Below are 17,737 nucleotides of genomic sequence, written 5' to 3'. Positions count from 1 at the left end.
GGCAGCATCTTGTTTGTGTCATTTACTGGTGTTAGTGCTATCTTAAAATGGGGCATGACTGGCATTTTCAACAATCATCAATGATTCATTTCCTAAAAGTAGATCATGTTATTAATCTTGCATGCTTTAGAACTGTTTTAAAATGTCTGGGTTTTGTTTTTTGTGTCTGTTTTTGAATTTCCCCCTCTCTGCAGTTCTTGGTTTCTATCTCAATGAGTGCAGAGGATTTTAATTGTTGCTTCGAAGCATGAGAGAGCAGTGCCTACAGGCTCTTGTGTTGCTCGGGGGTTGATGGGTTTTGTGTGTAAAGCAAGCAAATCTCAATGTAGCCATGCTGGATTACAGTAATAAATTTCTCTTTCTTTTCCCTTGTAGCACTGAAAGCCGAAAAGAGAAGAAAGCTGACTCAGGGAAAGGTGTTGACAGGGAGACTTGTCTATGACTTGATCTTCAATTTATTTTTTTTTCATATATATGTCACAATTATTAATAAAACTGCTTTGATCATGTATTGTAAATTCTGTTTCTCATCCCCAATCCACCTTCATACTGTAAGTAGTGCAATACTTGTTTCATTTCTGTGTTTAACCTTCTGAGCAAGTGAGACAACCTTGTGAGCAGATACAATAGCTAATGCAAGAATCCGTGTTGTGTTCCTTGCTGTAAGACATTTATAAACACTGAATTCTCATTGTCAGCTTTATGAGAGCAATAGCTTTCTTAAAGAGATAAGTCATATTTGCCTAGTTTGTATTTTCCTACTTTAGTAACCTGAAGATGCCTGATAATTTCATTCAGAAGAATTTTGAAAGGTAGTCTTACTTCTTTTTATTTTTATAGATTAGCATTAGTGACTTACTTAAAAAAATCAAACAGTTAGTTTGAAAGCATTTTTAATAATAATATTTATGCACTTCCTTGATTTAATACTTAAGAATTTATATGTAACCAAAACTTACAGTCATTTGAAAAAAAAAATCTATAACCTGTTCACAGCTTGTTAAAAACAATCAGATACTAATGCAATGAGTCAACTAGTATTTGCTTAAAATTCAAGTTGTGAATACATGATCAAATATTAGGCTTGTATGAAATGCTTTAGAAAAACTTTGTAATGGTTTTGTGGGATTTATCAGAAATGTGCTGTTAAATTTCTCTCCCATTGACAAGAGATGTTTTCCAAATAAACCTATAAATACATACTTGTGGAGTAACACAAGATAAATTATCATACATGAAATTCCACTTCTGTACAGTTATTCTGCTACTAATGGTCATGTACTGCTTAATGTTGGTCCTGAATCATGTTCTAATGAAGACCAAAAGGTCTCCAATTGTAATTTTTTTTTTTTCTGCAAAGCTCTTTTCCACTTTTTAATTAAATGCATGTTGTGGAAAAACAATCTTTTAAGTGAAAATTTCAGATTCTGTTTGAGAAGTTTCTGTAGATATTTTAGTCCATATGAAATAATCCATATTTAATAAGCTTATGCAAGAAGAAGGAAAGTTAAGGGTTTGAGCATTACAAAAAATGTAATATTTAATTTCATTTTAGATGAATGTGAAATGAATAAAAACTAAATTTGAGTAATCAGTGGTCATCACACTTAAAATATTTCAATGTCCAATTTTACAATATTTCTGAGCCCCTTGGCTTTTATATACTATTATTCATGTACTCTGTACATGCACACGAAAAGTAGAATAAATTCCTTTTTGTGATTAAGCTAATAAGGGGGAAAAAAGCAACAAATCCTCCAATAGATTTCACATTTTGATACCTTCTAAAAACATTTTCCTCACAATCCTTGAAGGAGTCATTTTTTAAAAATGGAACATGAGTCAAAAAATTATGGGAAGAAGAATTTGCAGTTTAAAAAGTTTGTCTTTATAAATGCTGAAGAAAAAAATACAGAAACTTTCTGTTCTAAATAGGTTGCCTTTTTGTATTTTATAATACTGATATACACTGTAAACATTTCCATTATTTTATGATTTAGCCAGCCAGTCCCAAAAGCAGTCTCCTAGTGTTTTAATATATTACTAACTGTTCAGTTAAAAATGATCACAGTGAATTAAAAACTTCATGTGATCACTGATTTGAATAAGCAATCATATTCAATGAAATTCTGTATTTCTGAGTATTTTTATAGTCATTTTGTTCCTGTGTGAATTTTAATGCTATCTCTATGTTAATCCTAATATTTTGAAATCATATAAAACATAAGAAAAATGTAGTGTTATATATTTACTCTTAATTTCAGATTCCTGGTCAGAATTACTGAATATATTGAATGTAATTTATTGCAAAGTTTAAGTAATGTGTAAATGTGACTAGGATATTGTTTTTCAAAACAAATGTTATGTGGAAATAAATATTTATCCTAACTAATTTCCTTGTATATTTTAAATTATGATGCAATGTGTCCTGTCTTTGTTTTTCCTTCATATTAACAGCAAAATCAAAATAGAACTTTTTGGAATAGTACTGGGGATTAAACGTAGGTGCACCTAATCACTAATCACTGAGCCACATCCCCATCCCTTATCTTATTTTATTTTTTACTTTGAAACAGGGTCATACTAAGTTGCTTAGAGCCTAGGTAAGTTGCTGAGGCTGGCTTTGAACTTGTGATCCTTCTGCTTTCAGCCTATGGAGCCACTGGGATTATAGGAATGTGCCACCACACATGGCTCATGTAGAACATTTTATTTGTTTGAATGTAATATTTAAATTTAGACATCCCCAAGTATAAGAAACCTTGGTGATGTAAAGATTTCAAGAATAGTCAAATAATTTGAACTTATGAACAAAAAACAATGAGAACTATATAAGAATGTATTTTCTCATTTTCCTGGAGTACCATGTCTTGGGTGCAAATGACATTGCTGTTAGAACCAGAAAGAGGCTTCAAGGTCATTATCAGAATTTCCCATATTGGAACTCCTTAAATCCTGTTTTTTTTTTTTTTTTAAATCCATGAGGAAGAGTTTCCTGAAATTTGTCTCCCTTCAATTTGTTATAAAGCTCACATCAGACCGTTAATCTTTTGTAGTCATCTGGAACTGTACTGTGATCAGTACATTCAGAACTTTACCTGCTCATTAGTATTTCTCTCTTGACTATTGGATTTACATTGTAATTTCTACTACTAAACAGCATACAGTATCGGGAAGTCTTTCCTAACTATAATTGGAATGTCTTTTTGGTGTAGTTTAGACCCATAATCTGTTAAAGGACCCTCCTTAGGTATTTTTGGATTTTTCTAGACTCTTAGAAGTGTGGTTTATTCCTATCTGCACTGACCTACCTCTGTTTCTGTTTAACTTTAGCCTATTTACTCCTGAGCACTTATTCTACTATTATGTAATATTGCTCTACAATTTGTTCAGTATGTCTCTATTATATTATATATTTATGCAGTGTAATGTTTGAGATTTTAACCACTTGAAAGATTTATGAAAGTAATTTAAGTAATATGACAAGTTTCCAAATATCTACTTGGAGAGGGTAGTTCAAGTCAAAAGCCTAGTAATCAAGAATTACTGATACTTCTTTAGAGATCTTATTTAGATATTCTATACAGAAAGCTGCAGCCAGCTGATATGCTGTCCCTCCAATTTGGTTGTCAGTATACTGAGCACTATTGTGTGTTCTGGAACTTTGAAAACAGGACTATGACCTTTGCTTCTGAGGGTAAGTTGGGTATATGGCTATAATAAAATGTAATTTTTCACTATTTTGGTGGTATATTAAAATGATATATAACCCAAGGATGGAACTTTGAGCAGGACAGGGTTTGAATAAAATGTTATAGAAGAGCTAGCATATGAATTAGGATGGAAATGGGGAAGGAAGTACACTCAGTAACTGCAGAGATTCTCAGCCCCATGTCAATATTGAAATAAAGATAAAACAGTAAAGCTAGGTAGCAGTAACTACTCCTGGCATAGTTGATGTGTAGTGTACATGGAGCCAGGGTGGTGCAATGTTAGGAAGGTAGTGAGACTTGAAAAAATAAAAAAGGTAAAAACAGAAGATGGAGACATTATAAATGATGTCAAATTCTATTTTAGGATATTTGAACTTTATCCATTAAGAAGCTCTTAGTAATGGAGAGACATGAATTTTTGAAAAGATTAATCTGACAGCACAGTAGAGAATACAGTGGAGGAAAGAATGGAATCATTCCTTTGAGGATCCTGCTTCTAAAATGACTCTCAGATAGTCTCAAATAGACTCTCTCTGAATAGTTTCTAAATTTCTATTAGTATTGAAACCAAATGGGCTCCTGGGGTTCTTAATGAATTAGTCCAGATATTCTAGTTTTGTTGGAATATCTTCTTTGTAGAACTTCTATACATGGAGATTTTATATATGTATGTACACACATACAGAGATTTGTATTTGAAAAAAAAAAGTTCTGAAAAGCATGGCATAAGCACAGAAGCCTGAGACTATTAAATAATTCTAAGTGTGGTATGAAGTTCAGCCAATGTCTGCCTCATGAAAGTTCAGAAGCCACCTTCCTCTGCCTACAATATCATTTATTCTTACTGTGCACTTTGCTTTGTTCTAGGTCTTCTTCATTATTGGTGTGTGTAGGATCATGTGGTTTCTGCTATGTGACTTATTTCTTCCATTTGTTTTTAAGCTCCTTGAAGGTAGCAGTGGTATTTTACCCCTCTTTCTAATTCTGGTGTTTACCCAGCTAGCACAAGCTGTTGATAGAACAAAAGTAAAATGTGTCAGAAGATGCTTCGGCTTAATTTAAAAAAACAAAATGGATTCTTACTGACATGTATCAGAACAAAAACCATGCTTATTAAGCACCTTTATGAGTCCAGAGCCCAAGGATATAGAAGCCTAAGGCAAAAACCTATGCAATCCATGAGGCTATCAAGGTGGGAGAAGCACCAGATAAATGTCACTAGGAGGAAGGAGAACATGAAAGGAGAGCATTAGACATTGCAGATACATAAATCTCAATAAGCACAATCGTTTGAGGTAGGTATGTTGGTGCTAGAGTTGAAAAAGTCTTAGTAATGTCCTTTAAATGTTTTTCACTAGTCATCAGTTACTGATAATCTAACCCTGGTTCATCTGACTTTGACTGCAGGATGCTGCGTGTCCAGTAAGACGTTAGATGGGACTATCTTCCCCCTTATGGAGTGTTCATTCTGGTTCATGGAACCAAAATCAAAATCAGGTTAAGACGAATAATATTTCTTTTCAATATGCTATATTTTCTTCACCACCCATTTCTCTGAGGTTATCATTGGTAAGCAAACTTACCCAGTTAAATCCTCCCCTTTTTTCTCATTACTCACAAATGTCATGGCTTTGGATAAAAGAGGTTTCAAGAAGTACAGGTGCCCTCCTAATCCTCAGGTTCCATGTCTGTGGATGCAACCATCTGAAAATGAACACTATTTGGAAAAAAAATTGTGTCTATGTTTAACAGGCACAGTCTTAGTTTTCTTTTCACCAGTCCCTTAAAAATGTAGTATAATAGCTATTTGCATAATATTTACATTGCATTAGGTATTATAAGTGATCTAGAGATGATTTAAAGTATATAGGAAGATATTACTATGTTATATGTAAATGCTATGTCATTTTATATAAAGTATTTTAAATATCCCCAGAGTCTGATACTTATATTCATGAGAAAATCTGGAACCAATCCTCTGTGGATACCAAGAGATGACTGTAACTAAGGGTTTTGATTGTCAGATGATTGCACATCTCACCATACTGATACATGCTCTTTCAACAATTTGAAGTACTTGTAGACTTGATTCAGTGAAAGGCTATGTAGAATAAGAATGTTGATTTTGTTGAAGTTTAAAGCCTGTAAACATTAGGAAAAAACTCCCTTCTCAATAGCAAGAAAGTTATTTCTATTTTTATTAAATTCTTGGGGTCAAATATTAATATTACACAGAAAGATGATGTGCATAGATAATAAATTCCTACTCAACACAACATTGATTTTATTAATACCAAGTTCTGAGCTTTTCTTTGGATAGTGAGTGACATTATACTTTATATCTCTCATTTCTCTCTCATTCTCAACCATCTGTATCCCAGAGACATCCTGAATACATACTCCAGGTCACTAAGGATGCATGCAAAAAGATTTTTGGACACTGCTAAAATAACTTGTCATAAAGTTGGCACAACAAAATTCTCTTCCTTTATGGAAAAAGCCATGCTTGTGTTTTGGTATGTTTTTGATTTAGAATTTATTGAATCTTAAATATTTTACAAATCGAGTAGTCTTATAAGTCAGTATTCTCACATCAACTTAGAGAAAAAGCAGCAAATGCCAAAAGGTGGAACTGATAGCCTGTGAATATGAAAGGAAATAAACCCTCAGGATATCATACAGCCTGATGTGATGATTGATCTTTATGGTGGCGGCTCTGAGTCATCTTGAATGCATCGAATTATGTTCTGTGCCTTCTATTTAAGAAAGCATAAAGATATGAAATTATTTTTAGCCAAGTTTCCAATAAAAAATGTTCAAAAATAATTTAAAGTGATTTTCTGAAAGTTTTGATAGAAACTTTAAAAATGAGCCTGTATCTACAGATGAGACGTGAACTGTTTATCCCTTCTTTTGGTGCATGCACCCCTGGACTCTGTTGCACTCTCACAGGCTGTTGGTGACAGAAGTCTTAGTCACTCACTAGTTTGCCGAGCCTGCAGTTGTCAACCGGAGACAAGTCTGCACATCTTTAGTGGTATGACTAGTTCTTGTGTTTCACATTTGTCCTCAGGTTAAGTGGGTCTAGTGAATCTATCAATTTCCTCATCTTCCTTTTCCAATAGGCAAATTTGAAACTCTTACTAAAATGTAAAACTTATCCTATGAAGGTCAAATAAAAACTTCTTTGAATTTATTCACATCATTAGCACTTGTAGCCCCCTTTGCCTGAAAAATATGTGATGTGATTTTTTTTTATTAACTCTGGGCTCAAGGAAAAAAATGTTCAACATGCTTAGAAATGAAGAGAACAATAAATTCATTTAATTTTGATACTTTACAAATATCACACAGTATTTGATTTAGATATTAATATAGTATCTGTCATTGTATAATATGTAATTTTCAATTAAGATAAAAGGAGAATTTCTAATAAATTTGATTTTATGAATTAATGTTGTCCAGGGTGTGAACATATCACTGGTCTTCCTTGATATAGAACTCTGCAAAGATTGTCCCAGCTGTTCATAATAATGGAGATATATTAAAAAATAGAATAATGACAAGAAACCCACAGAGTTGAATGTTGGTTTATGGTTCCAAGGGATGAGTGGGACTTAGGAGATAAGGTAAAGTGACTTGATAGCATGCTCTGAAAATATAGTTGAAGCTGGATTTCAGATCCTCTATTTCGTATGCATGACTCACCAATCTCATGTTGAATTGATAGGCTTTTTCCATTTTAGGTTTTTATGCTATAGCTCATTCTGAGATAACTTTATCTAACAAATTGGTCTGAAGCTGAGTTTAAATTCATAAAGTAATTTTTACTTTTTAAAATGAGGCTGTTTTGCAGATAATTGAAACAAAAAACAATGTTTTCTCAGTTATATAGACATTGCTAGATCAAATTCGGCATCTTAAATTGACACTTTCATTATTATAATTCTTTCAACCAAAAAACTGGTCAAATACTTAAGTGATAACTTGCTTCTTTTTTTATTCACTTTTACTGAGCTGTCAGAACTAGTATGGTTATATTATTAATATTGTTTTTTTTAATGTGAGCCTCCTCATAGTTCCATAGAATGAAATTATAAATTATGTATTATATAAATGACCAATATGATTTTAAATTTATTTCTCAAAAGCTATGTGTTTTGATAATAGATTTTTTTTTTGTACCAGGGATTGAACCCAGGGGTGCTGAACCACTGAGTCATATCCCCAGCCCTTTTTTGTTTTGAGACAGGGTCTCACTGAGTTGCTTAGGGCCTCAGTAAGTTGCTGAGGATGACCTTGAACCTGCTATCCTCCTGCCTCAGCCTCCTGAGCTGCTGGGATTACAGGTATATGCCTCTATGCCCAGTGATAACAGAAATTTTGTATGTATTAAATTAAAATTGTATGAGATGCTTAATATAACACATTACTATGTGTATACAGTTTTTTTTAAATAAAAGCTGAGCTCTTTCCACGTTTACATGCTAGTCCAGGATTGTTAACAAAATAAACATGAACCTTCTGGATAAATGTGTCCATATGCCACTGTGATCTAGATCTGATATAAAACACAACTCATAACCTCTGAAAAATGAAGGTACATTTATTAAATGACCAGGAGAAATTCCACAGCACATAGAATGGAAATAATAATAACACAAATGTTCTAGTTTATTTTCCATTCAAAAAAAATGAATCCGAGGAAATTAAGTTTTTTTTCAATTAAAATCCTCAAAGAGATGAAACAAGAAAAATTAATGCAAGAACTCCTTCATGTTAGAATTTGAAATACAAATATTTTCAACTTTTAACAGGGCAAGCTGATGTGTTCACATCTCAGATCCAAGCTGCCTCTTTTCACTAGGAAACATCAGTCCTTTTTTTAAAAGCACATTTACAATGCTTTCCCATCACCCTTGCTGTGTTTTCCTAGCACCTATAGCCATAACTGGCACCTGGGGGCCTTACATTGCTGGCAGTTTCCCTTGCATTTCTTTGGAGTCTATTCAACTGCTGTGGTTTTACTTAGAAGTCAGTGCTTTGCATATATGATTTCCTGAGACTGTTTGAATAGTCTTTCTCAGAAACTGTGCCAGTCTGGCTGCGAACAGCTCTTCTCGGAGGGGAGCTGACAGTATCCTGTGGGGTTGGCGTGCTTGGACCTGGGTTTGTAGCCATGCTCTGCTAGCTCCTTTCCCTATACCCTCTACTCTTGTCCCTGCACTAGTGACATCATTGCCCACATCTTGTCATCCCTTTAAAAAAAAGAACAAGATTTGGACTAGCCAGAAAAAAATGAAAACATTACCCAGGGGACCTATGCAAAGCTCTCATAAAAATAATTTATATTTGTTGTTTCAGCAGCTGACATGGAAATGATTTTAAGTGATAAATAAAACCAGAATGAATAATCTAAATTTCTGTAAGGTAATAATCTGTCATGAAGACAGAAGTCCTTACTTATGAACATAAGTATGAAATTTGGAAATAAAGGTAACCTTAATTTTCTTCATTTTAGTGCATTTTTAAAGATTATCATCTTAACATTGCAGTTTTGAGATAATGAGAACAAAATGTTTTTTAATGAACTATAAATGGTATGCTGTTTTGAGGTGCTAAGGTATAGAGAAGCACTGTTTTATGAAATGGCTCATGTGGGTATATATATGCTGGTGTGCTGTGCTGCTAGCAATTCCATGGTCTTCATCGGTGTACCACTAGAGAAAGAAAGAAAAAGGTCAGAATTAGGAAGTCATCCATTTAAAAAAAAAAGCAAAAGAGCTCTCATGAACATACGTGGTAGAAAACAGGGTGTTTTGATGCCTGAAATAGTTTATAAACTGAATTATGATCACAAAAACTGTCTAATTTTTCTCCAGAGCTTTCCCAAGTCATGTTGTTCTGTCCTGCAGAAGTCTCTGATCCTCTTTAACAGGTGCTGAGGAAATCTACTGTGCATTTGGCTTAACTGAATAGTACTTTAAGCAAATATAAATTCTAATTAAAATATCCAAACCCACTTTCAAGTTTGACTCAAAGGACACTTAAATCACCCGATGCAGGCATATATACTCATTAAGACCACCTATTTTATTTGTTATCAAGTGTCAGATTTTTCTATACTCTATCAAGATAAACTATATTAAACGAAAATTTAAAAGGCAACTTTCCTAATATATGTCACTAAGGAACTGGTAAAAATCTGTTTCAATATTAGAACTATATGTTTAACATAAATGAAGTCAAAAGTCAAAAGTAGGGGCTGGGGTTGTGACTCAGTGATAGAATACTTGCTTAGCATGTGTATGGCACTGGGTTCGATCCTCAGCACCACATAAAAATAAACAAATAAAACAAAGGTTCATCAACATCTAAAATAAATGAATGAATGAATGGATGAATGAATAAATAAATAAAATGGGTTATTTGCAAACACTTAGATATTATAATGGCCTTTAAAAAAATCTAACATTTATATAGAAGGAGTTTCTGACCTGAGCCAAATTTTTAAAAATTTTTCTTTAAATGTTGATGAACCTTTATTTTATTCATTTATTCATATGTGGTGCTAAGGGTCGAACCCAGTGCCTCACACATGCTAGGCAAGCACTCTACCACTGAGCCACAACTCCAGCCCCTGAGGCAAAATTTATCACCTTATTAAATAATTGGGAAGTCATTGCCAGGCAAACATATATTTTGGAGATACAAGTTAACTCTCAAAAACTGCTGTAAGTATCATGAGTTTTGCTTTGAATAGTAGAAAAATAAAGCTCAACCTCTTAGGAGAATTTGGCCAAAAAGATGCCAGTTTTTCTCTGTATTCCTTAACTGTCCCATTCCTATATAGCAGGCACCATTCGAACTGAGCACAGAGAAAATCATGTATATTAGAAGAGAGAGAAAGAAGTCCTTTTTTTTTTTTTCAATAGATGAGAAAGCTGCATTTTACCTAAATTATTTTATGCAATTAAATTATTGCATTTTACCCAAATTATTTAGCATAGGTATGTATGTATATGTATGTATGTATGCATATGTATTTCTTCTTAATTTGAAAATCGCTAATGCAGAAAATGAATTTGACTAAATACCTAGAAACATCCTCTGTACAGGCGACAACAGCTCTAGCCATTTCTGACTTTGTAAAACAAGCCTCATTGTTTATTGTCTGTGGTTGTTCAACAAAAGATAACATAGCAATCACAAAATCTGAAGCATGCTGATTATTAACATCCTACTGTTGTTACAAAGGCTAGTAATACATACTAGACAGAAATGGATTTTCATATTTGAGCTGAGCTATTATCATGCTGGTTTCACTTTAGAATTACTCTGCCACACATTTACTGAGTAAGTGATTACTTTTGAATCAAAACAGGGAAAGACTGAACAATCACAGGAACAGGAGAGCAGTGTTTTGACACTCCCAGGATATGCAATATTGTGCTTCTCAACCCCACACTCTCTAATACCACTGAACATCACTCTATGTATGACTCAGGCATATCACTTCTCTGACTTTACATTGGAAAAATAAAAACTCTTTTCTGTCCCTGACTCCTGGGATGTCTTTGGGAAGAGGTATCCTCCAAAGAGAAAACTAGATCCCACCAGCCACTTTGCTCCCCTTGAACAAAGTTTTCTGTACCATTGCCTGGAAGTCCACTCCAGCATCCACTAGGGCTTTGGAGATCTGCGCTGACTGCTGAAAGTGAACGTTATCTGCAGGGAGAGAAAGGAAACATCAAGTAGCTAATAGCTTCTCCAGTTTCTGATACCAAAGGGTGGGAAAGACACAGAAGAAAGGGACTGTTTAAAGTTCTAGGACTCAGCATCCCATTTAGCCCAAGACAAGTGAGTTGTGGAAAGCAACACTGTTTTATTGAAGTAAATGTAACAGTCTTGCCCCTCATGCTTTTGTTTTGTCAGTAGTGAAATTGCAAACCTGTCTGTGATACTAAAAAGTCTAATTAACTGAAACTCACCATCTGCTGTTCCATGAATAAGGAGGTACTCAACTTGTTTAAAATTTTCAGCTCTGCTCATGACTGTTGAATTCTGGAATTGGGAAAAAGAATGTCATTATTCAAAAAAGGATCTGCCATAAACTGATTTTTCACTTCAGTTTACAAAATAAAATGTTTTCAGCTGGGGCCCCCTTTGATACAAAATATAGCAAACCGATATTCAAGCAAATGCTGTCTTCATGCATGGCAGAATGCACAGCATGCCCTGTGCCTGGGAGACAGGACTGGAAAGGGAGGATGCTACATCTTCCCTGCACATGCAGGAAGAGGGCACCTGCCACCCAGGCTGCATGCAAAACCCCTTGAGTCCCAGATCCCAGATTGGCTGTGTCCTATGCATTAGCACAGGGCAGAGCCTCATATTAGCAATGTATGTTCCATGGGCTTCTGCTGTAGTTCAGCCAAAAAGTGTATTACCATGGCAACCGTGTGTCACATGGTGCCATACATGCTACATTTCAAAGAGCCTGTACATAGCATTTGCAACTAAACATACTCTGCAATATGTCATGTGAACTTTGGTCCACATTGCTAGGTTCTGAATGAAAAGCAAACATTACCTCTTTCGGAACAGATGTTTAAAACCTAGACAAATGTACCATATGGGAGGGGAAAAGGGTGAAAAAGATCAAGAATGGCCTTGGAAAATCAGTGGGTTGTTGTTGTCTGCTTCATTCTTTATAATGCAGGAAATGCTGCTATTAGTTCAAGTCATATCTAAGTCAGCTAGGGAAATAGGACCAAAAAAAATAAAATAAAATAAAATGGAAGATCAGCTTTTTGAAGATGGCTTCATGACTTGTGTCAGTTAGGGCTTCTAGAATGAAGAGGTTTTTGATGAAAAACTCTTTGGAGGTAGAGAACTGGCCATCTGGTTCTATTCTGGGGCTATTTACAAAGTGGAGATGAAGATTAAAATAGCAGACAGAGGTAGGGAGGGGGGAGCCAGAGTCCACTTTGGTTGTCCTGTGATGGGATGGATAAGGGAAGAGAGAGAGGGGGTTTAAAATCAGCCAGCAAGTCTTGCAGCACTTTGGTGATACTTTATAAGAACCAAAGTTTATATTTTTGTAGCTAATACCAGCTTAATATTATTGACTGGAGTCCTGGTAGTCAAGCAGGAAGGGGATGGGGGTGAAGTCAGAGTGTTTGTATTCTAGTCTCAGCTTCAAATCAGAGAGGTGTGCAACTGCATTTTGAGCCTTGATTTCTGTAAAATGGAAATAAGAATAACTCCTCTTACTCCCTCATGGAAATAAGAAATCAAGAGGCATAGTAAAAGATTTTTTTTTTTTTAGGTTAAATTGCTGATGCTAATGTGAGAATCGTGTGACACAGTGTTTCTGGTAAAAGACATTCTGTCTACAACTTTCAGAGCAGAGTTACCCAAACTGTGTCAAGATCATCCTGTCCTGGTTAGCTCAGAGCAAATGCCCTTCCACTTCTGTGCAGGCTAGTCCCCACTCGTCCTGAACATATTCCATTTCTGACCCAAATTGAGAATGTATTCACAAACTTCTAGAACAAACACCTGGAACTAATTAAAAGGTACACCTTAAATTTACCTTACTTCTAAGAAACTTTTCACTTGGTGAGATGTCCCATATAAATCTGTCCATGTATAAATCCATCCATCCACTTATCCATCATTTGTTCATTCATTTATCCACTCATTCTTTCATCTAGTCAATCAATATTTACTTGTATTCCACTAAACTATAAAATCTGCAATTGAAGGAATTTGTCTATATTACTAATTACTTTATTCCTTTCATCTAACAAGTACTAAATATTTATCAATTAAATAATTAAACAAAATTAATATGAACTTTTCCACTTTGTTTTGCAGTCAGTGGGAACAGCCAATTTAGGCAGAGTAAATTATTCTCATTTTTAAATTCAGTGAGATAGCCATTAGTAATAATAGGTATTGTCCATTGAGGAATTACTCTGTGCCTGTCACTGTGCTAAGCTTTACAAAGGAGTTAGAAAGCACTGTTATATTGAATCCTCACAATACCTGTGTGAAACAGATTCCTATCAACCCTGTTTTTATAGGTGGAGACACTGAAATTCAAAAGGTAAGTAACTTGCATCAGGATACATATATGGGAACTGTCAGAACTGGACAAAGTCTGATAGCAAAACCCCCTTTACTTTCTGTGTTGCACTTCATCACTTCTAAAATTCCAAGCTGCTTATGATTTGTCTCCCAGCAAAGGAACAGTGTGAAATAAAATGTTAATTAACTGTCCTGGAACTTGAAGTACATAATAATAGTGGATACCCTGGCTCATGAAACACCATGCCTTCTTGCATTGAAATAATTGGAAGAGAGTCTGGTCTACACAGCTGAGATTTGGGAGGCAAATTTTCTGACTATGAAGGTGATATATAACCTAATGTAGCAATAAAACTGAGCAATTTTTTGCCCTTCCAGGAGGAAATGGTCAAAATAAACCTCCCTAAGAGACACTGTAGCACACCTTTCAAAGCTGAAAACAGAGGGGCTGAGTCCTGCATCTTAGCAGTGAACATTAGTATGTGGAGTTGCTGGACCAGGTGTCCTTTTAGTGTCCTCTGCAGTGATCTTTTCTGCTAGTCACGCTCTCAGCCCATGCAGACTTCTTCCCACCTTCTTTCTCCCCAAGTTAAATCTAGCTGTTGCTCACAGAAGATAGTCAACCTCAACACTGAGACATGACCCAGATATACACTGTGTCACCTCACCTCACCTCCAGCAGCCTCACGGGCTTGCCTTGCTTGGCAGCATGAACAGCAAAAGCTGCTCCTACAACCTCCCTATGCCATGAAACTGAGAAATGTCATTGAAACATAGAGTAATAGTTAGGAGACATATAAATACGCAGGACACTTAGCAAGGAATGTGATAACTACTGGAGTTTGGACCAAAACAGTTTCTGGCTGCCTTTTTTTTTTTCTTAAATGGAGTGAATACAGGCTGAAAGAAGACAATTTTTATAAACAAGTAAAACCCTGAGCCTAAGATAAATGTTGTGATGTACACACTGTAGCTGTGATGAACTAGACATGGTGAGAAATGCAACATACTGAGAAAAAGACGAAAACTGTGATAAAAGTGTCATGATGCAAATTGTTTTACATTAACAATATTACACTACAAAGAAAGAAAGACAAATACTTTAATGCAGCAGGAGAAAAATAAAACAAAAGCTTCCCCTGCAACTGCAAGATAAGTGTGCCATTTCAAACGCACATTTCCCCTGCTCACTGGGAGAAGCCTCCAGAGGGACCTTTGAGAGGCAGATAGGCAGCCGGGAGGTGCACACACACAAGCTTTCAGGCTGCAGAGAATATTCCCCCCCACACACAAAAATGCAGCTATGTTACTTTGACTCTGGAACCACTAATCGATCCTTCCCTATTGGACTGTATATTCTGGCTTCTCAGTTAAGACTCCACTGTCCATTGTATGGCACACTTTAAGCTGTGAAGGTAACACACAAAGCCCGTGAAAGAATCGGATGTGTTCGTTTAGGTATGATTAATGATCATGAAAAATTAATGGTGCTATTTTAACCCACCCAAGTAGGATGATCCCCCTTTGCCTATCCATGGAAACAAAAATAAAAAAGGAAATGGATGACTAAGTTAGAAGCCGAATAGTCTATCACCAACTACTAAAAAGGAAGCTCAGAGTGATAAATGGGCAAGGATGCAATGGTGGTGCAGTTGGCGCTCTCCTGAGGCTAGAAACTTCCGGAGAGCCCCGCTGCCAGCAACAGTCTGGCAAAGAGAAGTGGGAAGGATTGGTCCAGTGGCAGTGCCGATTCCACAGCATCTCTGTGAGGAGCTTTTCCTTCAATCCCCCAGAAGAACCATCTGTAGCTGCTTGTTGGATCATGCTGGTTCCTCAGTTACCTTCCAACAAATAAATCTTTGTATTTTTGAAATAAAAGAAAGAGCTGATGAAAGTAGGAAAGCACCGCGAGAAATAGAAGGTCTAACAAGTTGTGAGCTGCTCCTTGTGCCATCTAGACCCGTGAGGACACATGACTTCCCGAGGACAGGAATGGTAGCAGCTGCCATGCTTTGAAAGCTGCTTCATGGCAGGCATGGGGGTCTCAGGTAATCATTTTCAAAGCCCTGTGAGGTAGGTCTAATAATTCCCTTTATCCATATGAAGAAACTCAGGTGCAGAGACCTCCTCAGGTTCACACTGTGGGTAAGTTGAGGAAACAGAAGTTGGGTACAGATCTTTCTAACTCCAAAGTCCACATCCCTGATATTCATATTCTATTGTCATTTCACATCATGGCCAAAAAGCTCATTGCCATTCCTAGGCTCTTGTCACTGAGTTTAATGAACGACAACCCTCCAGTTCAGGAAGATATTACCTTGGATTTACTGGTTTGCTCTATGAATTCTTCTAACTTGCAATCAATGCCCCATAAATAATATTAAATGATACCATTTGGGAAGCATCATTAATGCCACAGCAGAGACCACAGAAAACATTTACGAAAAAGTGAATTCAACCCACTATATCAGATGTTTTACTTGTTTACATCTATCAAACAACTGCACCCATGAGATGCCAAGGAAAGAGCTCCCATCAACCCCAGACAGGGGGCTCTACCTCAGGCCTCACAAGCAACACTGGCTTCTTTAAAGATCACACAGCAGTCAACATTTTATCAGCACTCCACAAACAAGTTAAGGTTTGGCTTAAATCTGAAGGTCTCTCTCCCTTTGGCATATTCTGGGATAATAGAACAAATGTCAAATCAGTACAAGATGGCATATTTACAAAATTGCACCCTGTTTTGCATAACCTAACGATGCAGCAGTTCTTAAGGATTGAACATTTCAAATCTGCTAGCAGAAGACTGCCAAATCTATGACTGTTTCATACACTTGCCAAAAGCCTATCAAATTTTGAGCAAAATGCAAAATAAATCTCCTCTACAAGTTAAATCAGTCCCTTCTGTGTGTTCCAGGCTGCCCTCTTCTCTTGGCAACAAGGCTCAGGACTTGGGCCCCATTTCTCTTGCCCTTGATCTTGCACTTCTCTCTCAGAGTACTCGCAAACCCATTTCCTCCCTGGTTTTATGTCCTGCATTTTTGGTCACCATTTGGCCTGCTCTTCCCTCAGCCCTTCTTCTGTGTCCCTGGAAAACCACTCCACTTCTTACTCACCTGTCTACTTCCTTGCTCGGCCTCTCCCCTCTGCAGAATCTGTTGAGAGCCTCTCTGCCCTCCTCCATCTTTTTCTATTGGATTCAGATGGTGCCATCTCCCTTTTCTAATCCTCTGTATCTATATGTTACTTAACATTTTTTTGTGCCTTAGTTTCTGTACCAGTAAAATGGAGATAATTAGAATACTTAAAGGATTTAGGGGAGAGTTGAAACCGATTATCCACATAAAGAGCATAGAATAGTGTCTGGCCATAGAAGCACTTTATAAATGAATTAAAAGAATGAATGAAGTGATTGGAACCGGATGCCCTCTGTTGGAGAGGAGGTAAAGTGAAACCATAACTTCTTGGTTACTCCCCTGTCCCTCCCTACATGCTCCTGACATACAGAATTATATATGAAATTCCTGGGCCTCCGCAGTCACAATTGTGTTTTTCACATACGTTGGCTACTTTGTCATATTCAAGCTCATGTTTTATTACCTACTTTTATTTCATCTCCCCTAAGTCTTGGCTTTTCTTTACCTACAAGGGATAAACTGAACCCTAAATGGGTGAATGTTAATATCTTTTGCAGGTTTGGCTAATGACTGTGATGATTGGCCATCTAAGACAGCACTCACCAGTGCTACTCAGGAGCTCACTCCAAGAGGTGGCTGAGCCCGCTGTTTGGTAGTGAGTTGCCTCCCTTGAATCCTTTGCTAGGATCTGTCACACTTTTTGTCTGTTTTGGACTGAGACTGATTGCACAAACATGTCCACAGATCTACACTACTCATTAGTTCAGATTTGTCACTCTTCTGCTTTGG

At 36.2% G+C, this 17,737-nt stretch overlaps 2 protein-coding genes across 4 annotated transcripts in view; one reads left to right on the top strand and one right to left on the bottom strand.

The window, feature by feature from the left end:
- Slc4a10 (solute carrier family 4 member 10) overlaps positions 1–442 on the top strand; it is a 213,435-nt gene extending 212,993 nt beyond the window's left edge. For all 3 annotated transcript variants that reach the window (XM_071619392.1, XM_071619390.1, XM_071619391.1), the window contains one exon: positions 376–442. In XM_071619392.1, the coding sequence (XP_071475493.1) occupies positions 376–442 (67 nt within the window). The remainder of the gene's footprint in view (positions 1–375) is intronic.
- Positions 443–8,301: 7,859 nt separating this feature from the next.
- Dpp4 (dipeptidyl peptidase 4) overlaps positions 8,302–17,737 on the bottom strand; it is an 80,370-nt gene continuing 70,934 nt past the window's right edge. Inside the window, exons 24-26 of the mRNA XM_027938002.3 lie at positions 11,705–11,777; positions 11,368–11,441; positions 8,302–9,433 (exon numbers count right to left, since the gene is read on the bottom strand). Of these exons, the coding sequence (XP_027793803.1) occupies positions 9,332–9,433; positions 11,368–11,441; positions 11,705–11,777 (249 nt within the window). The 3' untranslated portion in view covers positions 8,302–9,331. The remainder of the gene's footprint in view (positions 9,434–11,367; positions 11,442–11,704; positions 11,778–17,737) is intronic.

This window comes from Marmota flaviventris, chromosome 11, assembly GCF_047511675.1.
Source record: "Marmota flaviventris isolate mMarFla1 chromosome 11, mMarFla1.hap1, whole genome shotgun sequence".
NCBI lineage: Eukaryota > Metazoa > Chordata > Mammalia > Rodentia > Sciuridae > Marmota > Marmota flaviventris.
This window is presented reverse-complemented; position numbering and strand designations above follow the sequence as displayed.